The sequence below is a fragment of the Mchenga conophoros genome, linkage group LG11, assembly GCF_057382185.1.
Source record: "Mchenga conophoros isolate Kocher_MC1m ecotype Shallow Benthic linkage group LG11, M_conophoros_male_GT1.1, whole genome shotgun sequence".
NCBI lineage: Eukaryota > Metazoa > Chordata > Actinopteri > Cichliformes > Cichlidae > Mchenga > Mchenga conophoros.
The window spans coordinates 31,067,529-31,091,689 of NC_140536.1; the positions used below are offsets into that span (position 1 = coordinate 31,067,529).

A 24,161-nucleotide genomic window follows, 5' to 3' on the forward strand; every position below is an offset into this window, starting at 1 on the left:
TAAACATTTCTTTCAAAATAAGACACACAAGTACAACACAGGAAAAGACCCAGGGAAACAGAGTTAACCAAAAAAAAAAAAGTGGCCCGGTGGTTGGGGACCGCTGATTTACAGCATAAAGATCATGTTGTATTTAGGGATGTGTATGACTAGTCAACAAGTCATTTAAACATTGCTGCTCCTAACCTAACCTAAAAGTTTTTTTTAACCAAACCTTGGTTGATAAGCAAATAAGCAAATAAGTACTAGGTGTAGACTGAATTATACAAATGATTTTACGGTCACCAAGAGATAGTCTTGTCTGCAAACATATTGTTCAGAAATGTATATAAGAGGCTGTCTCACTATGGTCCAGCAGGATTCCACAGTTACACTGACTAAGGTAAGACATCTGAAATTACTTCTTTCTATGGTCTCGTCCAGTGAATATTACAGTTAATAAAATATTATGTCTGGTGTCTGTCAGGTGCAGGATAGAAATCTTTGGAGTAATTTTTTAAGTCTTAAATTCTAACTGGTCACAAAAGCCAAATACCAGCTGGAAAAACTGTAAGCAATCTTTCTTTAACACAACTCCTTTTGTTTCTGGGGAAATTTTTCATGGTACTTTGGTTGTAACCAAACTTTGTGTTTATTTATAGGGTAAATAGTGTTTTATTTAGATTATCTGCTTACCATTAAAGTTACGATTTTAAGCTTTTTCTTTTCTTTTAACCTGGTTTTACAAACTGCGTATAGGCCAGCTACAACATTTAAGGAGATGCCTTGATAGTTAGAGTTTTTGATTTTGCTTCTGTAATTTCCAGCCATAAAATGTATCACTTTTGATGCATGTAATTTGCTCAGTCTTTCTTAATTTATGGTTATGGAGGCAGATTTGCCAGTTATTGTTTACTTGTTTAATTTATCTTGTTCAACTATTCTGTCCTGTCATGTTTCCACAAAAGAAAAAATGAGGACCCTGATCATCATTGTAATTCTTCAGCTGGCAATCAATCTAATAGAGGCCAACAACGAGGATGTATGTTACTGTATTTTGTTTTATTTTACAATGTTTAATTCACAATGATGCCTTCTTTCTTAATGTTATGTAAAGAAAAAAATGCAGAAAAAATTAGATGTCCTTGGATACACAAAACAAACAAAAATGAATAAACAATTATTGCTACCATAACAGCAGTATTTGATTTGTTTTGCAGGAAATATTAAGTTGGTAAAAAATTTCTGTTGTCTTTCACTCACAGCTTGAGTTTGGAGATATAATTGCCTTCCCAAAGTGTAACTGCCTAGGCAAGTCTGTCTATAAGCACTATGCTGTTTATGTGGGTGACAAAGAATTTGATGGTAAAAATAAAGAGGAGAACCTATTTGAACGTACAGGTAAGTGTAATTGATCTGGAAACTACTAGGACTTTGTTTGCACAAGTAAAAATAAGGCAATTCCTTGACCAGCCACTCTGTAAAATTTCACATGTAGTGACCTGTCAGTCATTATAAATGTTCCTTCACTTGATGCATTATATATTGTGTTACAGTATAATGTTTTCAATGGCTTTCTATTGGTTTCTCACATCTAGGTCCAGTTATAACACCAAGAAGTCTTTCAGATTGTATTTTTACGCAACTTGGTAAGAAGGTATACATGAAAGACAACTACCTCGATGGCCTTGAAAAATACCCAAAAAGCAATGAAGAAAGAATAATGGCCCAAATCAAGGAGAAGCATCACAAATGTGGTACCTATAGTGCATTTAAAAATAACTGTGAACACGTTGCAACGTATGTGCGCTATGGAGTGAGGGTTTCAATTCAGGTATGTTGATTAATAGGGCATCGTGTTTGTCACGAAATCCCTCATTCGATTAGGAACAGAACAGAAACCATGACTTGGCCAGTTTTAATTTTGCATATGTTAGTAGTTAATTACACCCAAAGTTCCACTAAATCAGAATTAATTTAGTAAAAGTGAATTAAGTACAAACCAGCCTTTGTTCTTATCTAGTGTACAAATATGTCATGTAAATGAGTGGTGGCATATTTCCCTGGAATAGTATAAAATACAGAATTACCTCTCTACCATCAGCAAGGAGGGTGGGGCTGAAGCGTGTAGTGGTCGGGTGTTTGTGGTTTTCTTGCAATATGCCAAATTATTGTTACTCCAGTTTCTTTACTTGACTTGTTATAGGAGGTATTTATTTGTACAAAATTCAGAGCTACATTGTAACATTTAACTTCCCTTTATTTTTTCTTGTATTTACAGCATGGCACTCATTTTGAAGGATGGTGTAAAAATGATCCAAGCATTAATGTTCAGGAAATACTGGACAGAATGAATGCAAAGCCCTTTAAGTTTGATGAGAACTGCAGCAACGAATGCCAGTTTGTGAGTCGTAAACATGGTTAGAAGTGTTTTTTCATCCCTGTCAGCCTCTGACCTTTCTACACATAATGAAAAATAAAAAAGAGAAAAAAAAATTGTGTTGTATTGTGTCTTTTTAACTGTGTCAAGTACCCAGTTGCCCCACCTCTCTTTCTAATATCAAGTCAACCCATCAGGTGTTTACCTTTCCGTCGGATGATTCAACCACTGAACCCTGCCCTGTTTCTTTTTTTTCCCTTTTTGTCTTTGCTTCTTGATTAACAAAAAAAAAAGAAAAAAAAGGAGAAATATACTTGCCTACATATGCTATTCTGCATACTTTTAAACCATTTAAAATTACGATTCATAGTTTTATATGTGAATTATATAATGTTAAATTACTATTAAACAAATTACTGACTAAAGTATTTTAGGCTTTAGTTTACTTCAGTCATATTCCATATAAATCAGGTATCATACAAACATAAAAATAGCTTCAAATACAGTCATGACAATAAAAGAATATGAATTTAAGGACTTAACAAAATTAGTTACGTTATACTACACCAACATTTCTTATACATTAGCACTAAGGGAACACTGAAAGGTGGTTTTTGTCCATAAAACTACTCCTCTAAGATTACCACAAAAGATCTCTCAGCAAAACTATGCAACATTTTAGGCACACTATTGCCCCGATCAAATCAGTGAGCTGGGATATTTTATTCTAAACATGAACTACTGTTACAGCAACAGACATGGACTACTGGTGCCCCACACAACAACTCAATGTCCACTATGTGAAGGAGCCAAACACATGCCTTCTCCTCTCGTTAACTGAGATAAACTGCTGGCATATTTGTTTTACATCTATACTGTCCAGTCTCTCCTGGTGGACATGGCATACAGCAGCATTGTTTCATCTCATTTGAGTCATTGTTGACCTTAGCCATCTTTTTAGTCTTCTGAGAGCACTGAAGCTTCTTTCAGCCTCAGTACATGCGTTTTATCCTGAGATTAAAATTATTATTATGTGCTTGATGTGCATCACCTTTGGCCCTGGCTCTTCCCCTCTGACTGCACTAGGACATATTGCTACCTGATAAAATAACACATGGATTCGTGCCATATAAAAAGTGAGACATGTCAATTCAGATTCTTTGTCAAATATACACTAATGAATCAATTTATATCAGCAGCCTAACAATTGTCATGATAATAAATACTAGTTAATCTATAGCACCAAATCATCACCTGTGACTTTGCCGCTTCACCTCTGTCTGAGCTACAACATGGCAGAGCTGCCTCTGTCACCTGATGAATAACAGTGAGACATTCCACATACATGCAGTCACACATGTGCTTCAAATACAGTGATGAACCACCAAGTCATCATCCAATTCCACCTGTGATCTTGTATCACCATCTCTCTCTCACCTGACAAATAGGACATACATGACAATAAGAATAAAATGTGTAGCTGCTTCAGTGTTTCTGTCAATTTGTGCAGATCTTGACTCATCAGTAATGTTTGTAGGGTGAGTGCATTTTTAAAACAATTTGTGCAAACTGCACTACAAGGTGTAATATTTGCAAAATCGTGACTACCTCATGATATTTTGTCTCAAAAATTAACCCTATGAATATGTCAGTACCATTAGGAAGAAATTATTGTGTCACCAACATTTTAACGTTAGATGTATAATTTTAACAGCCTCTGTAAACTAATATCCGGGCTTGCGCGAGGCTGCCGTTTTCTCTGACAGTTTCAATCAAAATTAGAAATGCTACTCTGGGAGACTGAGAAAACTAATAGTGCTGCCTGTTGTGCAGTTAGTTTCCGAAATACTTTTTTATATCCAGGTTCTTCCTTTTTGCTGCCATCCTCCTCTCCTCCTTGCAGGTCCTCGCAGCGCAGGCTTGCCGCTGCTAAAACTAAACGGAGCTCCCTGAAAGGCACAGCCAATCACATTGGCCATATTTGTCACATGACGTAGGACTCCAGTAGAGAACGTAATTTAAGTCTTTCTGCACCGCTGGGTGAATGAGACGTTGACAGATGGTTTTTTTCTTTTTATCGGGTTTGTTTTTCTTCACTCGAAGAGATTAAATTATTGGTGGGGACATGCAGTGGTGGTCCTAGCCCGTTTGGCCCCCTGGCGAACACTCCCCCCCCACACACACACACACAAATGAAGAGAGAGAAAGTATGCATGGTATGCAAATGGCTAATAAACAGAAATCATAATTCGTCATACAATGAGAACAGGACAAATCAACAATTCACGCTGACAACAGATGCGTAATGGGAGTCACTTGGGTGCTAGCGGTGACATTAAGAGGGCGTTGTCAGTCTTTCACTGGTTTGATTTTGACAGAGATGAGGGCTGGGTAGCCGTAGTTTTTGTTGACCGCAGCACAACGAGTTTCCCCTTGTTGCATTAGAGCCTGTGATTTTTTAAGAGTTTTAATCGCGAGCCGATCACATTGCTCTGTAAACTTTTCAAGCACTTTAATAAACAAGCAAGCAATTCCACCTCTCGCATTATTGCGTAAAGTTGACAGCGCGTCAGGCAAATAGGCAGGCTCAATCCCGGCCTCTAGCGACTGAGGAAGTAACTACACTCCTCCTCTTCTTTTCTCTTTTTTTAAACTTTAAAAACGGGTTGTTTGTGAGACTTTAAATCAACAAAATATAAAATATACATTTTAAATTGTTGTTGATCCCTTTACCCCTAGTCCTAAAGTGTATAGGCCTATTCATTTTTTTACTCTTAAATATTTATTGTTCGTTTACTTGCACTGCTGTAACTGGAGCCTCGTCGTCTCGTCTCTCTATATACTGTGTAGCGGAGATGACAATAAAGTTTACTTTGACTTCAGCAGCGAGCAGACGCACCGAGGGCTCTCGTGCTCACTTTTCGCGTATAGAATTTCGAAAAAACATCGGTGCAGATATAAGTCTGTATCATAATGTTTGCTGTTTTCGTGTTTGTTGGTTTGTTTTAATTTTGTTTTAATTTTGTTTTATTTTGCGAGTTTGTTATTAGATTCTGCTCCAGCCAGCCAGAGAATCCCCCGCCGCCCCGCCCTCTGCTTCCAAATAGAGCACATTTCATTCATAATTTCGTAAATCCAAGCCCATTCATGATTTGTTCCTGGGTTGTGCGAAATCCAAGAAATAAACCCTACAATGTAAGAAATGTACATAAAAATCACCCCAAATAACCGTAAAATGGCAACGGTAAATTACCATTAAATCAAAAAGAGTAAATGATTGTAATATTTATGTTAAATTTCTGTATATTGACAAATGGTGATTTACTTTTACTTTTACACTGCTAATATGTTGAAAATATATTAATTTACAGTAATATGGCACATTGTCTTCGAAAACAACAGGAAAAATCTTTAACATTATCTACAATTAATCACCCTACAATTTGCATAATAATTCTGTATGAATGACAATCTTTCCAGCTTTTTTATTTGAATTTACAATTTACAACTGTATGTTAATAACTCAAAACATACTGTGCTTTTAATTTTTAAAAAATGTCAAAACATTGTTAGAATTATTGTGAAAATTCCGGTGAATTTTTTTTTTATATTAACAAGCTCAGACTGTTTGATAAAACGGTATATCTTAACAGTAAATACGAGCAATTACTAAAAATAAAAAATATGTTTATTTCTTTAAGTTCTACAGTCTCACTAAGTATAGACAGCTATTTACAATGAAAAAAATATTTTGTGGCATAATTAATGGCATAAGACCATTTTCTATTGTAGAACCAATTACCCTAAAAATAATACCGTCTGTGTGCTTTTACAGTGTTTTTTAACCCTTTAATACACATCATGAGCCACAAGTGATTGTGTTTTAATCTTCCCTATCATTGCAAAAAAATTACATTCAGATTTAGAATCTCAGGGATTCATCAGTTAACTTGGTTTGATCATTAAACATAATTTCTCCTATTAGTTAATTGCTTACTTCTCTCCTCGAACTTCCACCATTCATGTCCATCCATTTATGACCACTGTGTACCCATCTTCTGATGACTACTTCCAGAAGGATGATGCACCATATCACAAAACTGTGATCATGTCAAACTGGGTTCTTAAACATCACAATGACTTAACTGAACTCCATCAACCTCCACATTCACCAGATCCCAAACCAAGGGCACCTTTGGGATGTGGTGGAACAGGAGATTTAAATCATGGATTTACCACTGTTCAATCTGTTTGAGTGTGATACCACCTGCTGACATTAAAATTAATTGATAAAAATGAAATACCAAAAAAATAATGAAATAAGCAAACCAATTTCTCAGTATCAGCCACTTCTTTTATCTGCTGGTGGTACATGCTGTGCATGGGCCTGTCCTTCCATGATGGTTCCTCCTCTTCTTTCTAGTATTTCTGCTGCCTGAGATATTCACTTACCACTAAGTTGCTATAGCAGTTGGTTCTTCCAGATGTTGGAACACTGAGCTACTAGTTGTTTCGCCATTAGTGTTGAAGATTCCGTAGGTCCCACATCTTCTTCATGCAGCCTCTTCTACTGAGGTTACTTGCGTAGTAGCATTCCAACAGCACAACATCCTGATGCCTTTTCCACTTCTCTTAGGCAGCGTCATTAGAAGACATAGCATACATTTTCACTGCTATGCAGATGACACCCAGCTCTATCTGTCCATGAAGCCAGGTAACACACACCAATTAGTTAAACTGCAGGAATGTCTTAAAGACATAAAGACCTGGATGGCCGCTAACTTTCTGCTTCTTAATTCAGATAAAACTGAGGTTATTGTACTCGGCCCTGAAAAGCTTAGAAATATGGTATCTAACCAGATTCTTACTCTGGATGGCATTACCTTAGCCTCCAGTAACGCTGTGAGGAACCTTGGAGTCATTTTTGACCAGGATATGTCCTTCAACGCACATATTAAACAAATATGTAAGACTGCGTTCTTCCATTTGCGCAACATCTCTAAAGTTAGAAATATCCTGTCTCAGAGTGACGCTGAAAAACTAGTTCATGTATTTATTACTTCCAGGCTGCACTACTGTAATTCATTATTATCAGGATGTCCAAAAAACTCACTGAAAAGTCTTCAGCTAATCCAAAATGCTGCAGCAAGAGTCCTGACAGGGACTAGAAAGAGAGAGCAGATTTCTCCTGTTTTGGCTTCCCTTCATTGGCTTCCTGTTAAATCCAGAATTTAATTCAAAATCCTGCTCCTCACATACAAGGTCTCAAATAATCAGGCCCCATCTTATCTTAATGACCTTGTAGTACCATATCACCCTATTAGAGCACTTCGCTCTCGCTCTGCAGGCCTACTTGTTGTTCCTAGAGTATTTAAAAGTAGAATGGGAGGGAGAGCCTTCAGTTTTCAGGCCCCTCTTCTGTGGAACCAGCTTCCAGTTTGGATTCGGGAGACAGACACTATCTCTACTTTTAAGATTAGGCTTAAAACTTTCCTTTTTGCTAAAGCATATAGTTAGGGCTTGACCAGGTGACCCTGAATCCTCCCTTAGTTATGCTGCAATAGATGTAGGCTGCCGGGGGATTCCCATGATGCATTGAGTTTTTCCTTTCCAGTCACCTTTCTCACTCACTATGTATTAATAGACCTCTCTGCATTGAATCATATCTGTTATTAACCTCTGTCTCTCTTCCACAGCAGGTCTTTTATCCTGTCTTCCTTCTTTCACCCCAACCGGTCGCAGCAGATGGCCCCGCCCCTCCCTGAGCCTGGTTCTGCCAGAGGTTTCTTCCTGTTAAAAGGGAGTTTTTCCTTCCCACTGTCGCCAAAGTGCTTGCTCATAGGGGGTCATATGATTGTTGGGTTTTTCTCTGTACCTATGAAGCGCCTTGAGGCGACTTTTGTTGTGATTTGGCGCTATATAAATAAAATTGAATTGAATTCTCGCTTCCTCTATATCTGACGCGGACCTTGTTAAGCGACTGAGGTCTGGGATGGATTACATATAATGCACATATCCAAGGTAGGCTTGGGTAGCATGGGATGCCTAGCTTGGGGACCTTTACTGGATACACACGTCAAAGCCCCAACCTAAATTTCCAAAGGCAAACTAGGGCTGTATCCCAGTTCAGGGTCTGCAGCCTTAAAGTACGCATTTCAAGGCCGATTACGTCACAGCGGCGCGCCGAAGGCTGTCCCAATTCAAAGGCTGCTCGAAATGCGGCCCTGAAATGCGTCCTTCATTTCCCTGAATTTTAAGGCTGTGGCAGTGTAGACTTCGTGGCCCAACATATCCCAGAATGCATAGCGCGGCGGTGGGTGTGGATAATTTTGCCGAAAAAAAAGGGCAGATGAGGGGCGGCCGAAGAGTAAACTTTAAGTACTGAATATTATGTCACTTATTTATGTGCAAATGTTTAATAACGAAGAACATTAAAACATTACTGTTGGCCACATGTCGGCAAAGTTATGTGACATTAGTGACGTTTGTACTAACTTGGTTTTAAAGCCTTTACTTTAAAATATACGCCGTTCAATAGCTGAGCTTAATCTTACAGAGAATGATCAAAGCTCATGTAGAAAGAAACAAACAAATGAACAACAGATTTTCTCCTTCATTTCTGTCAAACAAAGCTGTATGACACATTTCCAGCTGTTAGTATCATGGTTGCTAGGCAACCTGGGCAGCGCAACAGAGGCTAGACCGTCCCATTTCACAAGCCTCGCACTTCCGGCCTTAGCGGTCTTTGAGTATGCGGCCCTTGAGGATCGTTGAGGCTGCGTACTTTAAGGCTGCAGACCTTGAATTGGGATACAGCCAATGTTCCCACTATGCTATCTAGCTGCCACAAACACATAATTCATAAAACTTTAGTTACATTTCTGCCACTCTCTTTTCAACCTTTGATTATATATAGCATAACATACCTGATAAAATTCCAATTCATACTTTCTATATTCATTAGAATTAGCAGCTACCTTCCTTTGGGCCATTCTTGCCAGAACTCAGGGAACAAAATGAATTTTTGGTTTGAGACTGATCTTATAACTGAATAACTGACCTATTAGCATATAAAAACACTGGAGCCAACCAACTGAAGCATAATTTTCAATTTTAGTAAGCAACATATTATGTGCCTTGATCTATGCTGCACAATATTCAACGAGCAAAAAATAGTCTCACCTTTTCTTTGAGCTGTTACGAACAAAATAAAAAGTGCTGTACTTCTGGCCTTACATGAGACAGCAGCAAAAATAATTCTTGGTCAATGTTCAGTCAGTCATGCCATTTCAATTTGTAAAGCACATAGGTATTAAGGTGTTCAGTGTTGTTTTGGAGTAAACATACAGTGACAATATTATATTGCTTCTTGATGTGGTTAATTATTTCCAAGTTTCCAATCTCATCTATTCTGTGAAAATGTGAAAAATTGCTGAGTAACCTATTAGAAACTGACAAAACATCAGAATGCACAAACAGACCTAAACAGATCCAGATTCTGTTGTAAGACTCATATACACACAACATGCAACACTTTTGAATATCCCCCCAAAAAGTCATATTTATTTATCAACATTTATTTGCTATAAGATAAATCAGATATAATGAAATTGTTCAAACCAAATACTGGAAAAAATACTGAAGCTAATGTAAGGTTTTATAAGTCATGTCAAGAAGCATCCAGAGGGAAGTAACTAGGTGTGTGTTTTTGAACTGGGGGAAGAGCAATTTAAGTCTTGTGACATGCCTACAGTAAGGAGGACAGGAATACATTACAAGTAAAGTACTTTTGTCTGACAATAAACAGCATAACAACTACAAGTTTAATGATAGGAGTGAATTCATCCACAAATAAACGGTTACAGGAAACCCATTTTCTTCCAATATGAGTGTCAGTTTGGAACCACCAGCATTAGCAGGAAGACAAACCTGCCTTCAATATTTTACAATCTGCAGTGACTATTTCTGGAATTGTTAATGTACTGTTTCTTACACTTTTGAGGATTTCTTACATCAGGTTAGATTATCAAAGTTATATCACCTAATTCAAATAAATTAAATGTTTAAAAAAAGAAAGAAAATAAGAAAGAAATGTGTTGATGCCGTTGCCTCACATATCTGACACTCCCACCACAGTGCAGTGTTTTTCCACTTTCGTCATCTGAACGTATGTTGATAATCACTATTCCACAGGTCGGATTCCTTTGGCCTCTTCCATTTTTCTCAGGGTCTCATCCCACTGGGTGAACTGCTTGGACAACAGGAACATCTGGCAATCAAGAGGTCAGCTGTCAGTGGGTGGAGCTTTATCTCAGCAACAACTTGTGTATTATGAATTTTTCCATGACTGACCAAAGTAGCTATAGATAAAAAACTTTGGTAGTTTGCTAATTAAGTTTAAGATGTTTTTGATTGATTATTACATTTTGTTTACCCAAAGAATATATGTATTGCTTTGTTCTCATAATCACTGGAATTTAAAAATTGAAGTGTACCATTTTGTTGTATTCTTCAAAAAGCTTCTTAACTTCCTGTGACTGAACCTCACTTTGGTCCTGTAAAACAAACAGAATAATATTTACACATAAAACCTAGTGAGAGACAAACCCACAGGAGTAGATGGGGAAGAAAGAGAAAGAAAGAAAGGGCTACCTGCTGTTTGATGTGAATCTGTGACAAGCGCTGCAGCTTGGTGGCATGTTCTGGTACATCTGTGAACAAAAAAACAAGACCTGATGAGGTAAAACATCGAGTACTACAATAGGCACATCTATCACCCATTTAAAACAGGCTGAAACCCCTGGCTAAACGTAGGTAACAAAACTAAGCATAAGATCCCTCCAAAATGATGCCAGGAATATAAAAGAACAAAACAGACATTGTTTTGTTGGGTATTAATGTGTCCTACAAAGTGAAACTCACCTCTGATGTAGGTGCTGTCCAGCAGTGGCTGTAGGTTGCTGACCTGTTCCAGTAAAGCAGCATGCGAAAGCAAGAAGTCCTCCTCTGCAAAGAGACAGAGCAAGAAATGGATTCAGCTTCTACTTGTTTACAATATATATAAAAAATTTAATACCAATACAATTTGCACATATAGCAATCGACATTAAAGTTAATGCCTGTGTATGCCTCAGTAATATTAGTTTTCATTTGAACTTTTAAGAGTTCTTACCTGCAAGGATAAACTCCAGCTTCATGGCATCAGGCACAGTGATGTGGTCTGTGAACTCAGGGTCCAAGTACTTTAAGAGGTCCTCAACTGCACCACAACACCAATAAGCATGATTTAAAGTTCAATAGACTCAGTCTAAAATCTAAATAAAGAAAAAAATTCTGCAAGAACATTTGGTGTCTTGAAAGTTAAAGGTTGTCACAGAAATTTAGAGCCCTTTCAAGTTTTTAATTTTCAGTAGCCACATTACTAAACACATCAGTTTATAAAGGTATTATAATATGAATAACCACATCAGTATAAAGTAGTTGCTAATTTAGAGTAATGTTAAAAATATATATTCACAAAAATACAACAAGCCAATAATCTAAAGTGTAGGGGCTGAGAGATTGGCAGAATGTGTGACTCACTCTTCTTGTGCAGAATCTTTACTCGTTCTCTCTTATTGGCTGTGTTGGTCAGACCGGCCTGAATCCTGGCCAATGACTCTGCACACTGCAGGGGAAAAAGTTAGTGGTTATCATCCTGATAGCAAGGGTTTTTGTTGTTGTTGTTGCTTTTTGGTGGTGTGGTATAGGGGAGTATGCTAGCACATAAAATACATGCAAGAGTTTATATGACATTGGGAGATACAGAAGGTACCAATAAAAAATAATAATGGCATTTTACAAAAAAAAATTCTTCTTATGCTTATGAGGACTGGAATCTTATTATCCTAAAAGAAATGTGAGAATTAGCGCGATGCAGGCTAAATATATGCTGTCTGTATTAGGGCTGCCACAAACGATTATTTTGATAGTCGACTAGTCACAGATTATTTTTGCGATTAGTTGACTAATCAGATCAGGCGTCCATTGGATGTACAACATACAGCTTATTGCACCAGCATGCATCTGCTCCTATATAACCATCATTAGCTTACAGCTTTAAGTGTATGTGCTAACTAAAAAATAAAGACAAGATGATAGTTTATTCAATTTTAATGAAATTTGCAGATTGTTTCGGTGAAGTTTAATAAACTCCTTGCTATCTAAAATATAACAGGACACCGGAGTAAATTCTGGAGCATCTCACACTTCTGATAATCAGTCGTCTGCTTGACGTTTATTCAGTTGTGTAAAAACTATAACTTTAATCTCAGCCAAACCGATTTACTCAGGAACAAATAAAATACTAAAAAAAGCCAAACAATAACATTTTTAAGTTATCTAAGTGACTTATATTACATGTTTAACCTGAGTAGCGAAAGACGGCGGTGGGTTTGAAAACGATTTGCCGGGAGTCCGGTGTTCTCACCGGCTCTAATGAGCCTTGCCCCCGGCTAGCTATCGAGCTAGTGGATAGCAGACGTCTCCAAAAATGTCAGGACGCTTTTGCAAATATGTGTTGTCTTGATAAACCGAGCACATATTTGAAGTTTACACAGCTACATTCTCACCTGAAAATATGTTAAACGTTTATTTTGTGACCCAGAAAGAATAATAAGAGTAATATTAAAACTAACTAGCTGCCGCCATTGTTGGAAACTGAGCAGGGCCGCGCTATGAATTCTGGGACACAGCTTCTTCTTTGGGGTTTAACGGCAGCTGGCATCCTTGTACATGCAGTGCTGCCATCTTCTGTTTCAGCCCGTTATTACACTCAAATCCTACTTATTCCTGTGTCTTTTGGGATCTTACAAAGCTTCACACGACGCGTGGACTATTAAATTAGTCGTTGATGATTTTGATAGTCGACTAATCGTGGCAGCCCTAGTCTGTATATTACTACATTTAAGGTCTTATTTGGCTTTTTGCAGTACATATTGGATAATGGTTTCCACAGATGACCATTGGAAAGAAGTATTACATCTCATGTCACAGGCTGTGCAGCATCAGGACCAGAAAAAGCAGGCATTCTCTTCTTCACCTCTCTTGTGCAATGTCTGTTACTTTGGATGGCTAAACCATGGGTAAATTCGTCCATCTTCACTACCCCTGCTTTTCCCTATGACACCTGTCTCCTTATTCACATACATGCATTCTGTCATGCTTCCTATGACTTTCATTCTCCTTCTCTCCAGTAGAGATACATGATACCTTTTGTTTTTATAAATTTAGAAAGCATTTTAAATCGTATTACTGTTTTAGTCGTTTAGCTCACAGGAACCTCATTCCTTAGTTTTGTTCCCTCTTATGCTACCTCATGTGTTGAGATGGCAATAATACTCTTAAATCTTTGAATTTAAAGTAAATTAAGCCTAACAGCACACTGTAGCACTATCTCCACCTTTGGAATGACAAAATCTAGTGGAAAACAAACCAACTTAAATGCCTCTTTGTAAGCCAGAGTGTTTTTTCCAGATCACATGATACCCTGCTGAGTCCCCTCGCCTCAAAAAGCATCTCATCACTAGCTAGCCGAGGTTTCTTCGTTTAACCGTGTCAGACTATTGTATTGTTGATTATGATTAAGTTGAACAGACACAAAAGCACAGCGCCACAAAAACCAGGTTACAACGCACAGCTTTTTTAATGTAAACAGATGAAAGCTAAATAACCAACAGTTATGAAAATAAAGGAATAGCTTCTTGATGGGCAGGAAAGTAAGTTTCTCATATTTGTGCGAAACTAAATTGAACAACTAAAACAACTTCTGCTAACATTCTAGTGTATAGTCAAAGGAGCTTTTTTTTTTTTGCAAGCTCCTTTGACTACGATGACCTGGATGACTGAGAACCTTCACAGACATTCTAGTGTATAAATTAAAAAAGGGCGTTTACTCACAACCAACGTTAGCTCCGCAAAGCTAACAACTAGTATATATACAGATATACATAATATAAGCGAACCTTTACAGGTTTTCCACTCTTGTTTTTTCTCTCGCCATATATACGACTCTCTAGCGCCCGGAGACGCATTTCCAGGTTATCCATCTCAGTTGTTTTATCCATTCCCGGAGCTGCCGATGAACACAACAGATCCTAAACAGGCGGAGGAGAGCTACGTAGTTGAGAAGGGCCGTCGCATACTGATGATGCGTCGCCCCCGGTTCTCTTTACCACTCGGCTATTTGGTGGGGGATGGATGCAAAACCTACAACGCTTTAAAATACTTTAAGCATTTAATATTTATTTTTAAAATTTTAGTGTCTTTTTCAACGTAAAATTGCAGATCATTTGGTATATTTCTGTAGTTGGTTTAGTAAGAATAGCGGTCGCCAGTGGTCGCTGTTTTGCGGGAAATTGGATATTTTTGCTGTTTTTCCGGTGTCAGCGGGAGAATGACAACATAGGCCCCTTTTCCATTCAATATATCTACAAAATATCGACTAAAAAGTAAGGCTCCCCCATCTCCTTCTCACAGTGTAAGAATGTCTGTCTGTGGGAAATATTATCAGTACCTTTGTAATTGGACTTTAAACATTTCTTTATTATGTTTCCATTGGGTAAGTTAGCCTACTTAGCCCTCGAGCTAACATCAGTTTTTGCTCTACAGCTGCGTAGTTCGACAATTTTGGAGTTCCTTTGGAGGTCTAAGAGATAGGTAGCGACCTATCACTGAACTGTAACCTAGAAATAACTTCACTGGCAATTTACTTAAGAGATATCTAAGTTACTCAAACCTGAAGTGCGCCAACGTGGTGCTAGCTTAACTTGCACTGGTTATTGAACTGAGGTTCAGCGTTTGGATGCTGAAAGTTTTGTCAGTGTTTGCTTGCTAATCATGCTCCGATCTTTTGCTGACAGTAGGCGATTTATCTCTTCTGAAGCAGGCATCTGTTTGAGGAATTCATTCTTTATGTGCCACTGGGAGCAGCAGCATGGCAGATGACAAGGACGTGTTGAGAGACGTTTGGTTCGGCCGGATACCCACCTGCTTCACTCTGAACCAGGATGAGGTTACTGAGAGGGAAGCCGAGGCTTATTATGTAAGTACAGTTGTTCTCATCTAACATGATGCAAAATCTAGGCCTGACTTAACTTTTGTTTTTGGAGATTAATGCTTTCTGACGAAGCATGCTTCAAGGAAGTCCTTCAGACAACACAGTCAGAAGGAAGCCTCTTATTTAACTTTTGTAAGCCTGCTTACAGAAGGGTACATGACCCATATTCATAAGCATTCCGAGGATCCACTCAGCAGCAAGGAGTTCTAGGATAAGAATGATGTAAAAGAGTTGTCAAAGCAAAATGAAGGAACTAACTACCTCAGTGTGGAGGTGTAGCTGACCAGGCTGTGGTCTCACCTGAACCGAAAACATTAGTGAAATAGTCAAACCTACATAGATTATAGGTGTAGTTCTAAGTATCATCTAACAAAGTGTTTTTCAAACATTTTGTTCTTGCTTGCGAAAATTACATTTCTTTATACTTCCAGGTAGCCAGACATTATTGCAGTTGCTTTTTTTGCTTTGGCTTTGAGTGGCGTTGAACACTGTGGCTCCTTTTGCTCTCATTTTCAGTACAGTCCCTGTAGCTGACCATTCTCAAAATAATATATATCTATATATATATATATATATATCTATATATATATTAAACCACTTTACACCGTCTAATGAATCATACAAACATAAAAGAAGCAAAAAACCTAACTCAAGGAATGAATCACTGTTGTATCTATGTATAATAAATTTAGGAAGGAACCTGTTTTAAATTATATAATGTGTTGTTGGGGGAAAACAAATCATTTGTTCACATCACTTTATTTGAATCTATAAAAACTGCCAAGAGTAACACAGTTTGACAGGCATAAAATAGTATTTTTGCACCAATAAAGTGATTCACGTATAACTATTAGGTGAAAACATGACTTACCTCAGCGTGGTGCACAGGAAAATGGTTAGGTAGATGGAAGGCAGAATAGGAAATTGTAGGCCTAAAACACTATCTGGAGCAGATAAGAAGTATCTGAAATTCACACCCTTCAGAAATAGAAAAGAAAACAGCAAAGATCTGACACAGTAGAGGTGCAATCTTTCAGTTTGTCTATCTGCTGTTCACTGAAGCCTCATCAGAAATTAGTGGAAGGGTGGCTGTCAAGAAGCCATTCTTAAGGAAGGGAAACAGGGAGAAAAGGATGTGGATACACAAGAAATGGACTGAAAACACATATTATGGAGTGATAAATCCAAACTTGATGGTCAGGAAAGACGTAGAACAGTGTGTATCTGTAAAGTGCATTGGAGACTGTCACAGTTTCGGGCTACATTTCAGCCAGGTGTGTTGAGTATCTGGTCAAAATTGCTAGAATTATGATTGCCGAAAAATGCCATCAGATTTTGATCCATTAGGAAAGCATCTGAGTGGCTATGATCCCACATAAAAAATGCAGTAGAAGGATACCCGAATAGACCAGATATACCAAATACAGATTTTTAGCTTGGTAGAAGTGTGGAAACTCAATGTATTTCCATGTATGTTTGCACTTTTTTCAGTAACTTGCGGCTCCCATTTTCCATTAATCTAAAGAAAATACAAAGAAATGAGGGGTGGCTCATGACTTTTGTATATGTCTGCTGTATCAGTGTTTGTTACAGACTCAGTGGTTTACAAATAAATGAACAAGAAGACAAAAATCATATAGAATAAAAAACAAATACAAGTACATATAGATATGTCTGTGAAGGTTCTCAGTCATCCAGGTCATCGTAGTCTAAGGAGCTTGGAAAGAAAAGTGTCTGGACTTCGAGTTGCTTGAAGACGTTTCACCTCTCATCCGAGAAGCTTCTTCAGTTCTAAGGTCAAATGGTGGAGAGCCCCAGATTTAAACGCAGTGGGAGTTTCCCCCCACAGAGGGACAAATGACCCCCTGATGATCCTCTACCTAATCACATGAGCCAAGGTGTGAAAGCAGGTGTGGGTCACAATCAGCCAGGGTTTCGCGTGAGCTCATTGTGAAACCTGGTCCCACCCTATCATGTGATTTCCTGAGGTCAGATGGCCCAGGATGTGAGTGGGCGTTAAGGCGTCTGGGAAGGGATCTCAAAACTGGATTATAGATGGCAGACAGTTTGTGTCGTAAACCACCGCCTCTGTTCAAAGATGGTCGCTCACAGTGGACGTAAATGGCTTCTTTCACTCCTCTTTCAAACCATCTGTCCTCTCTGTCCAAAATGTGAATGTTGGCATCCTCGAAAGAGTGACCTTTGTCCTCTAGATGCAGATGAACCGCTGAGTCTTGTCCCGTGGAGGTGGCTCTTCTATGTTGTGCCATGCACTTGTGAAGTGGCTTTTTGGTCTCTCCGATGTAGAGGTCTGGGTAGGGCTGGGCGATATGACCCAAAATTCATATCTCGATATTTTTTTAGCTGGATGGCGATATAAGATATATATCTCGATATATTTTTTTAAAGCCATAAAGTAAGAACAAAAAGAGAGTTCTTAGTCAAAGCTGTGTCCCAGATGTCACACAGGCACTTTTATTAACATAGAGCAGATGTACATAAAATTTACTCAAAAATAAATTATGAGCATTTATTAAATAATAATGCTCCATAAATAAAAGAAAACAATGTTGTTTTTGTGCATAACAAAAAGCTCACAATTGTGCAGTCAAAATGTAAACTAAAAGACGCTGAGCACAATAACAAAGACAGATTTCACAGCTGCTCTGTTCCCAACTTCTACTGCGTGACTGACAGCCTGGAGTTTGAAATCCACTTCGCAACCACGTCTCTTAACAGGTGCCATTTATGGTCCTTATACACAGTAGGGTAATATTACGTTGAAGCACAGTACGTATCACTCCGCTAGGCTCAGCCGTAATGCTCCGACAATCCATCAAGCGGTGCAGCTCCGTAGCTTTCCAAAGTCGTACTCAAACATTTTTGACAGATTGCTGAGCGCCGTGTTCCACATAAAATCGGTTCGCGGCCATCAAGCACAACCAGAATTCATACATAAGGCGCGCTGCCAACTTTTGAGAAAATGAAAGGATTTTAGTCCGTGCAGCACCTCTGGGCTGCATGGCGTTAGCGTGGTTAGCTAGCTAACCCGTTGACGCCGTCCAGCCCCACGCACGGGGCGATGCGCAGTAACTCGTTAACGGAGATTTGCCGTGTCCATCTTGTCGCTTCCTGTAGGTGAAGCGATGGGGGAGGAGGGGGAGTTGTGTTCAGTGAAGGAGAGGCGAGGCCGAGTAACGTTGCGTAAAGACGAAAGTGGACGAAAGAGAGGCAAACTTGCGGCTCCACAAGTATAATTATAACGTAACATAGACTATATCGATATAAATGATATGGTCACATCTTATATCTCGTATAAAAATATATCGATATTTTTTAAAAACTCGATATATCGCCCAGCTCTAGGTCTGGGCATTCCTCGCTGCACTGTACAGCATACACTGCATTGTTAAGTTTGTGTTTAGGAGTTTTGTCTTTCGGGTGAACCAGTTTCACACCTGGACTTCCCTTAAGGAACACAATTGCACTTGCACTGCACACCAATTGGGAATCACTGACCTAATGTAATGGACATTTCAGTTGAATACACTAGCTTTTAGACAATATTTACACAATACTTGGAATTACAAACCAGTCTGTGCCGAAGTACAATGACATGCCTATAACTTTTGCTTGTGTTTATACACCGTTCTGGGATATTTTGTAAGTTACTCTGTTTATCTGTTTATCCTAAGGGAAATAAATGATGAGCTTTTAAAACTTACACCAGCAACACCGTGGCAATTTAAATTAAGTGTGTAATAGTTTGAGACTGTGAAAATGCTGTAAACGATAATGAGATCACTGTGGTTTAACAAATCAAAGTAATTACTGCTACACTGTAACTCCATTTTATGGTTTCTGACACTTCTGATACAACTATTTCTACCTTGTCTCAATCAGCTGCTGTACAGACTGTAAGAGAAAAAAAGATACAATTGCTCTGCTGTTTAAAGGCATCCAGCAAGTGGAGTGTTTTCTTGTATGAAACTAAGTACATTGATTGATTTGAGTTAATCAGCACACCATGAATATCAATATAGCAGCTTCAGTTTGTGTTTACTGATCTCTTATGCTAGTCTTTAGTGATAATTGGATCTTCTCAAAAAAAAAGCAAACCAAAAAACCCCAAAACAAACCCATTAATTAACTCAAATATGTAAACTGCGAATTTGTTCCTCACTTGGAGGAAAAATGGTTGCTCTACACTTTGTCTTTCTACCATTTCCTTCTCTGCTGATGAGTCTCCTTCTAAAAGTCCTCCTGTCCACTGCTAACATTTTTTCACATTGAGAGTTCTTTCAAGGGCTGTGGTGCTTTGTGAAATTTTTTTACCTCTGTCAGGATTTATTTTTAGGGTAGAGCATACCGCAGTTATCACTAGTAGCTACTCTTAAGTCCTAAGAAGTCCTGTGAATACAGGCCACAGATTATGCAAATAATCTATTTTGTTTACAAGTCCCAACCAACATGTACTTCAAGTTTCAGGGTATCCATGTAAATTAAGTGTTAAGAATCTTTGAATGTGGTTAATTCTAGTGAATTGAGGGATTGTGATCTAACAGCAGTTACTATGTAGTTGCCGTAGCTATGCCACATGGCTCACATGCACCACAAAAATGTACAACATGACGCTACAGTTACTCTATAGATTGTTGTCTGCTGTTATGTGACATATATGATATGTCACAGTAAATGGAAAAAATAACAAAATAATTCATTCATTGTTTATAGGTGTCTTTAATTCACAACTGTGTGAGGACATTTTACTCATCTGTAATATTGGATGTTAATACACAAAGAACCAAGCAGACACACAATATAGCTGCTCATTATGTCATTAATGTGCACTTTCTAAATTTAGCCCACGGCTACCATGTAGTTCAAAGTAACAGACTGTCCCTTATTAATGCACCTCTTCCCCTGTTCTCTTACTTTATCAGCTGCTGTTACCCAGAGTGAGCTACCTGACTCTGGTCACAGACAAGGTGAAAAAGCACTTCCTCAAAGTGATGAGAGCAGAGGATGTGGAGGAGATGTGGTTCGAGTACGAAGGAACGCCACTCAAATGGTGAGAGAATAACTGCTGTTGTTTGAACTCATTTCAATCAGTGCATCAATGGAGTTTTACTTTTCCAGTCGTAAGATGGTGGTTTGGCATTCGTGGAAGACAAATGTTAAAAGAACAGAATCTCATTCTCTGCTTATCATGTTTAAAGTTTGTTACTGTCATGATTCTTTTTATAGAAATGTCTACTGATGAAATGTCTTTTGGCTGATCCAGTTAGTTTATTGTCCTACTTTATAAGACTGAAACCATATTACAGCTAGCAGTATTATCTGGAAACTGGGTTGGGGTTTAATGTTATATTTAGGCATCATCTTGAAAATAAATGTAGTCAAATCTCTTCATTGGGAATAAATAATCTATTTGATGTAATTGTCTTTTGTTTTGCTGCCTTATGTAAACATATATGTTCTCTAAAGCGTTGTGCAGTCAGGACTATGTATTCATGCCACTATCAAGCATTCGAGAACAGCACAGAAGCTTTTGCCAGTATTTGCATTTCTTTTGTGTCTACTGACTGCTAAAATCAGAGCCAGTTATAAAGATGGAATTACAGCACGTAGCCACAAGATGTCAGTAGTGCAACACAAGTGATTAGCCTATTTCACAGCCTAAGTAATAGTAAATCGCTAAATAAAAAAGTAGTCATTAATTACTTATTGTCATATAGAAAAGTAATTTTATCTTAACCGTTATGATAACCAGTATGATTAGCATATGAGTACAAACATGAAATGCATGCATTATTTTAGGCTCTGATGAAGAAAAGCCTCTTCATTTCTGAAACATCGAAGGGTGTTACAAACCCCTTTCTAAACACTGGAAGTTAGGATTAAAACTGTTATGATTATATGTTATGGTTAAACTTACCAAACCACCGCGCAAAAGAAAAAACATAGGATTATGTGAAACAAAGTCCTGATAAAATGATCTATGTAAAGATGTGACTAGACTCTCTAGTATAAGTCATAATCTTTAGTATAACTCACCAGCTGAAAGGCTTCTACAGGGGCCTGGATTTGAGTCAGTCCTGGGCCACCTCCAGTGTGTTTTCCTCCCAGTCTCTCTCCCTGCTTCCTGTCTACTCTACTGTCTACAGGTGATGCAACTGATCAGCTTAAACGTTTCCAAGCCCAAAGATAGGGGTAAAACTAGTTTCTTGGCTTTGGGAACAGATGCTGAACACAAACATTCAACAGGTTTTTCTCTTGTACCATAATTTTGTTTTTGCATTTCATGGATACAGGCACTATCCAATTGGAGTCTTGTTTGACCTCCATGCTTCTAACAGCGTCTTACCCTGGAGCATCACTGTGCACTTTAAGGTAAGAGCTGATCACAAGTTTATTGATTTGATAAGTCTTAGCGCTCCTATCTAATTTGTTTCTAGAAGCATGAAGTTCTGTTAAACCTCTTACTTACTCAGCTACAAATACAATACAAAATATTGGAAATAAATACACAACAAAATATTGAAATAGGGATGAATGAAGAGGATTACTCTGGTTGGTGAACCAAAGCAGAGACAAAAAGACTGTGTTAATTGCCAGTTAATTATTTGTAGATATGTCTGTAGATGTGTAAATAAAATGGCCTGAGAACATGTTTTCCTGTTTCTTGTGGTATCCCCATCATCGAGCTTTAAATATTTTTGCCATGTGAATATGTGTCAGAATTTTCCAGATCAGGACCTGCTCCACTGCCCATCCAGCTCTGTGATAGAGGCTCACTTCATGTCCAGCATCAAGGAGGCCGACGCCCTGAAGCACAAGAGCCAAGTTGTCAATGACATGCAGAAGAAAGACCACAAACAGCTGTGGATGGGCTTGCAGAACGGTGAGACACACGCACATGCCCATTTCAGGGTGTGGCGTTGACATGCACACAAAGAATACATCCAAACAGATTGGCAGATGATCATGATGCATAAACAAACCAAAGAGAGGGACGGTCTGAGTTTGCAAACTTCTTTCCAAACGCCCACCAGTTTGTATTTCCACATCATCGTTCCAAGCAGATTAATCTCCTACCGGCTTTATAGAATAGTCAAAGCTTGTGTTGGGAGAGGTGTCAGGGAGAACTGGATGCCTCTGATTTGTGGTTTGTTGTAAAACTTGTGCTTGTTTTTGAATTGCAACCCAGTCTGCAACATGATGTGCCTGGAATGTCTGCTGGTCAAGCTGATTAAAATGGTAACTATAAACACTTCAACCACCAGGACGGCAGCCACCCTTTGGACCACTCAGCAGCAAATGTGTCATCTTGGTTTTCTGTATAATTGCCTGCTTCTTAGTTATTATTAGAGCACACAAATGTTATTCCAGACCAGTCACGCTTATATCTAAATGTCTAAAGTGGAATTTATAGTTCTGCAAATGTGTCCGTCTGTGTACACGTTTCCATTTCGAGAGGGTGGAGAGAGGGATTTATACAGACTGCTGACGCACTCCCGGGCAGTCCTCCGAAATGCTACATCTACATCGCTGGAAGTGGATGACATATGCGTCTCCCAGATGCTGACTGGTTGATAGTGGACCAAAACTACAGCAGAGTTCACCAGGAAAAGAAGAACTGCAAAAAAAAAAAACCCTTAAAGATAAAAAAAAAAATCCAGGATGAAAAGCACAGAAGGTGGCTGCAGTGAGCACTTCTCGACGTTGTCAACACTCAGTTTCAGTTCTTTGTATGTTATAACTTCACTCTTCTCCATGGCTGGCTGACATGGAGAAGAGTGTTTTTGGCTGATGGAGCAAAGCAAGAATGACCCACAGACTGGTTGTGCTTTTCCCCTGCCTCCATTTATTAACAGAGCTCACTGCAGGCACACAGGGTATCCTTGGACTGGGGCAAACAGTAAACACACCAGCCATCCTGAACAATAAATTCTGCTTAAAGTAGCAAAAGCCATTTATATGAATATTATTACAAATAAGTCTGCATCTAACGGTTCTTTTGGTTAGTTTGCATACTCTATGGATGTGAAAATTGTTAATGCCTATCTCTCAGATAGTTTGCTTATAGTTGTTATTATCCCATAACTGTCAAAACTGCACACTGTGCATGTGGCATTTGTAAGAGTCGAACAGGTTTGCAGAAAAACCCAAGGGTGTCAAACCCGCAAAACTTCAGCTGCTTGTCTCTCTCCCACTTTCCCCTGAAACTCGTGGTGTGAAAATAACAAAATATCACATTATTATGAAAAGGCAGATAAAAGTGAATTTAGAAGATTCTTAAAAAGATAAGGTTATGAACTTGTTTTTTTAACTGAGGGTTTTGTTTAAAACTGCATTTAACAGAGAAGAAGCAAGTCCTTTTAACCTATCCAAAAAGAAGGAGTTGGCCCCAGACATGAAAGTGAAAGATGAAACTTAATCTGAACTAAAACTTTCACATCCAAAACAGACCAGAAACAGAGAGGTCTCAAACTTTCATCCAGGAGAGAGAAAAACAGACTGTTCATGTGAAAGTAAGGCAGGGATGCAGGTGGGGGGTTTGACATTAGCATATGCTGTGTGGAAACATTTTGATGGTGAAAGATCACACTGTAACTAAAAGACTAAATTCTTGTGTTGCTTTGACAGTTGGCCCGAGTAATACTGACACTAAATTTCAGTTTTAGTGACGCGTCTCTATCTTTT

At 38.4% G+C, this 24,161-nt stretch overlaps 3 protein-coding genes across 5 annotated transcripts in view; 2 read left to right on the forward strand and 1 right to left on the reverse strand.

Moving 5' to 3' along the window:
• The first annotated feature begins 952 nt into the window (after positions 1–952).
• Positions 953–2,404, forward strand: LOC146564589 (uncharacterized). Its single transcript, XM_085290214.1, has 4 exons — positions 953–1,021; positions 1,245–1,380; positions 1,578–1,813; positions 2,261–2,404. The coding sequence occupies exons 1-4, from the start codon at positions 953–955 to the stop codon at positions 2,402–2,404; spliced, it is 585 nt and encodes a 194-aa protein (XP_085146340.1).
• Positions 2,405–9,893: 7,489 nt separating this feature from the next.
• Positions 9,894–14,537, reverse strand: dctn3 (dynactin 3 (p22)). Its single transcript, XM_085292484.1, has 7 exons — positions 14,362–14,537; positions 11,942–12,026; positions 11,532–11,618; positions 11,282–11,365; positions 11,012–11,070; positions 10,855–10,914; positions 9,894–10,628 (listed from the first exon to the last, which is right to left on the reverse strand). Exons 1-7 carry the CDS (start codon positions 14,461–14,463, stop codon positions 10,542–10,544), a joined length of 564 nt encoding a protein of 187 aa, XP_085148610.1. The 5' UTR covers positions 14,464–14,537; the 3' UTR covers positions 9,894–10,541.
• A 7-nt stretch (positions 14,538–14,544) lies between these two features.
• Positions 14,545–24,161, forward strand: part of atg5 (ATG5 autophagy related 5 homolog (S. cerevisiae)) — a 49,525-nt gene continuing 39,908 nt past the window's right edge. Inside the window, exons 1-5 of one of the 3 annotated variants that reach the window (XM_085292482.1) lie at positions 14,545–14,847; positions 15,282–15,440; positions 20,399–20,526; positions 21,770–21,848; positions 22,197–22,359. In XM_085292482.1, coding sequence (XP_085148608.1) covers positions 15,333–15,440; positions 20,399–20,526; positions 21,770–21,848; positions 22,197–22,359 — 478 coding nt within the window. In that variant the 5' untranslated portion in view covers positions 14,545–14,847; positions 15,282–15,332. The remainder of the gene's footprint in view (positions 14,848–15,281; positions 15,441–20,398; positions 20,527–21,769; positions 21,849–22,196; positions 22,360–24,161) is intronic. The other 2 variants (XM_085292481.1, XM_085292480.1) reach the window with 2 other exon arrangements.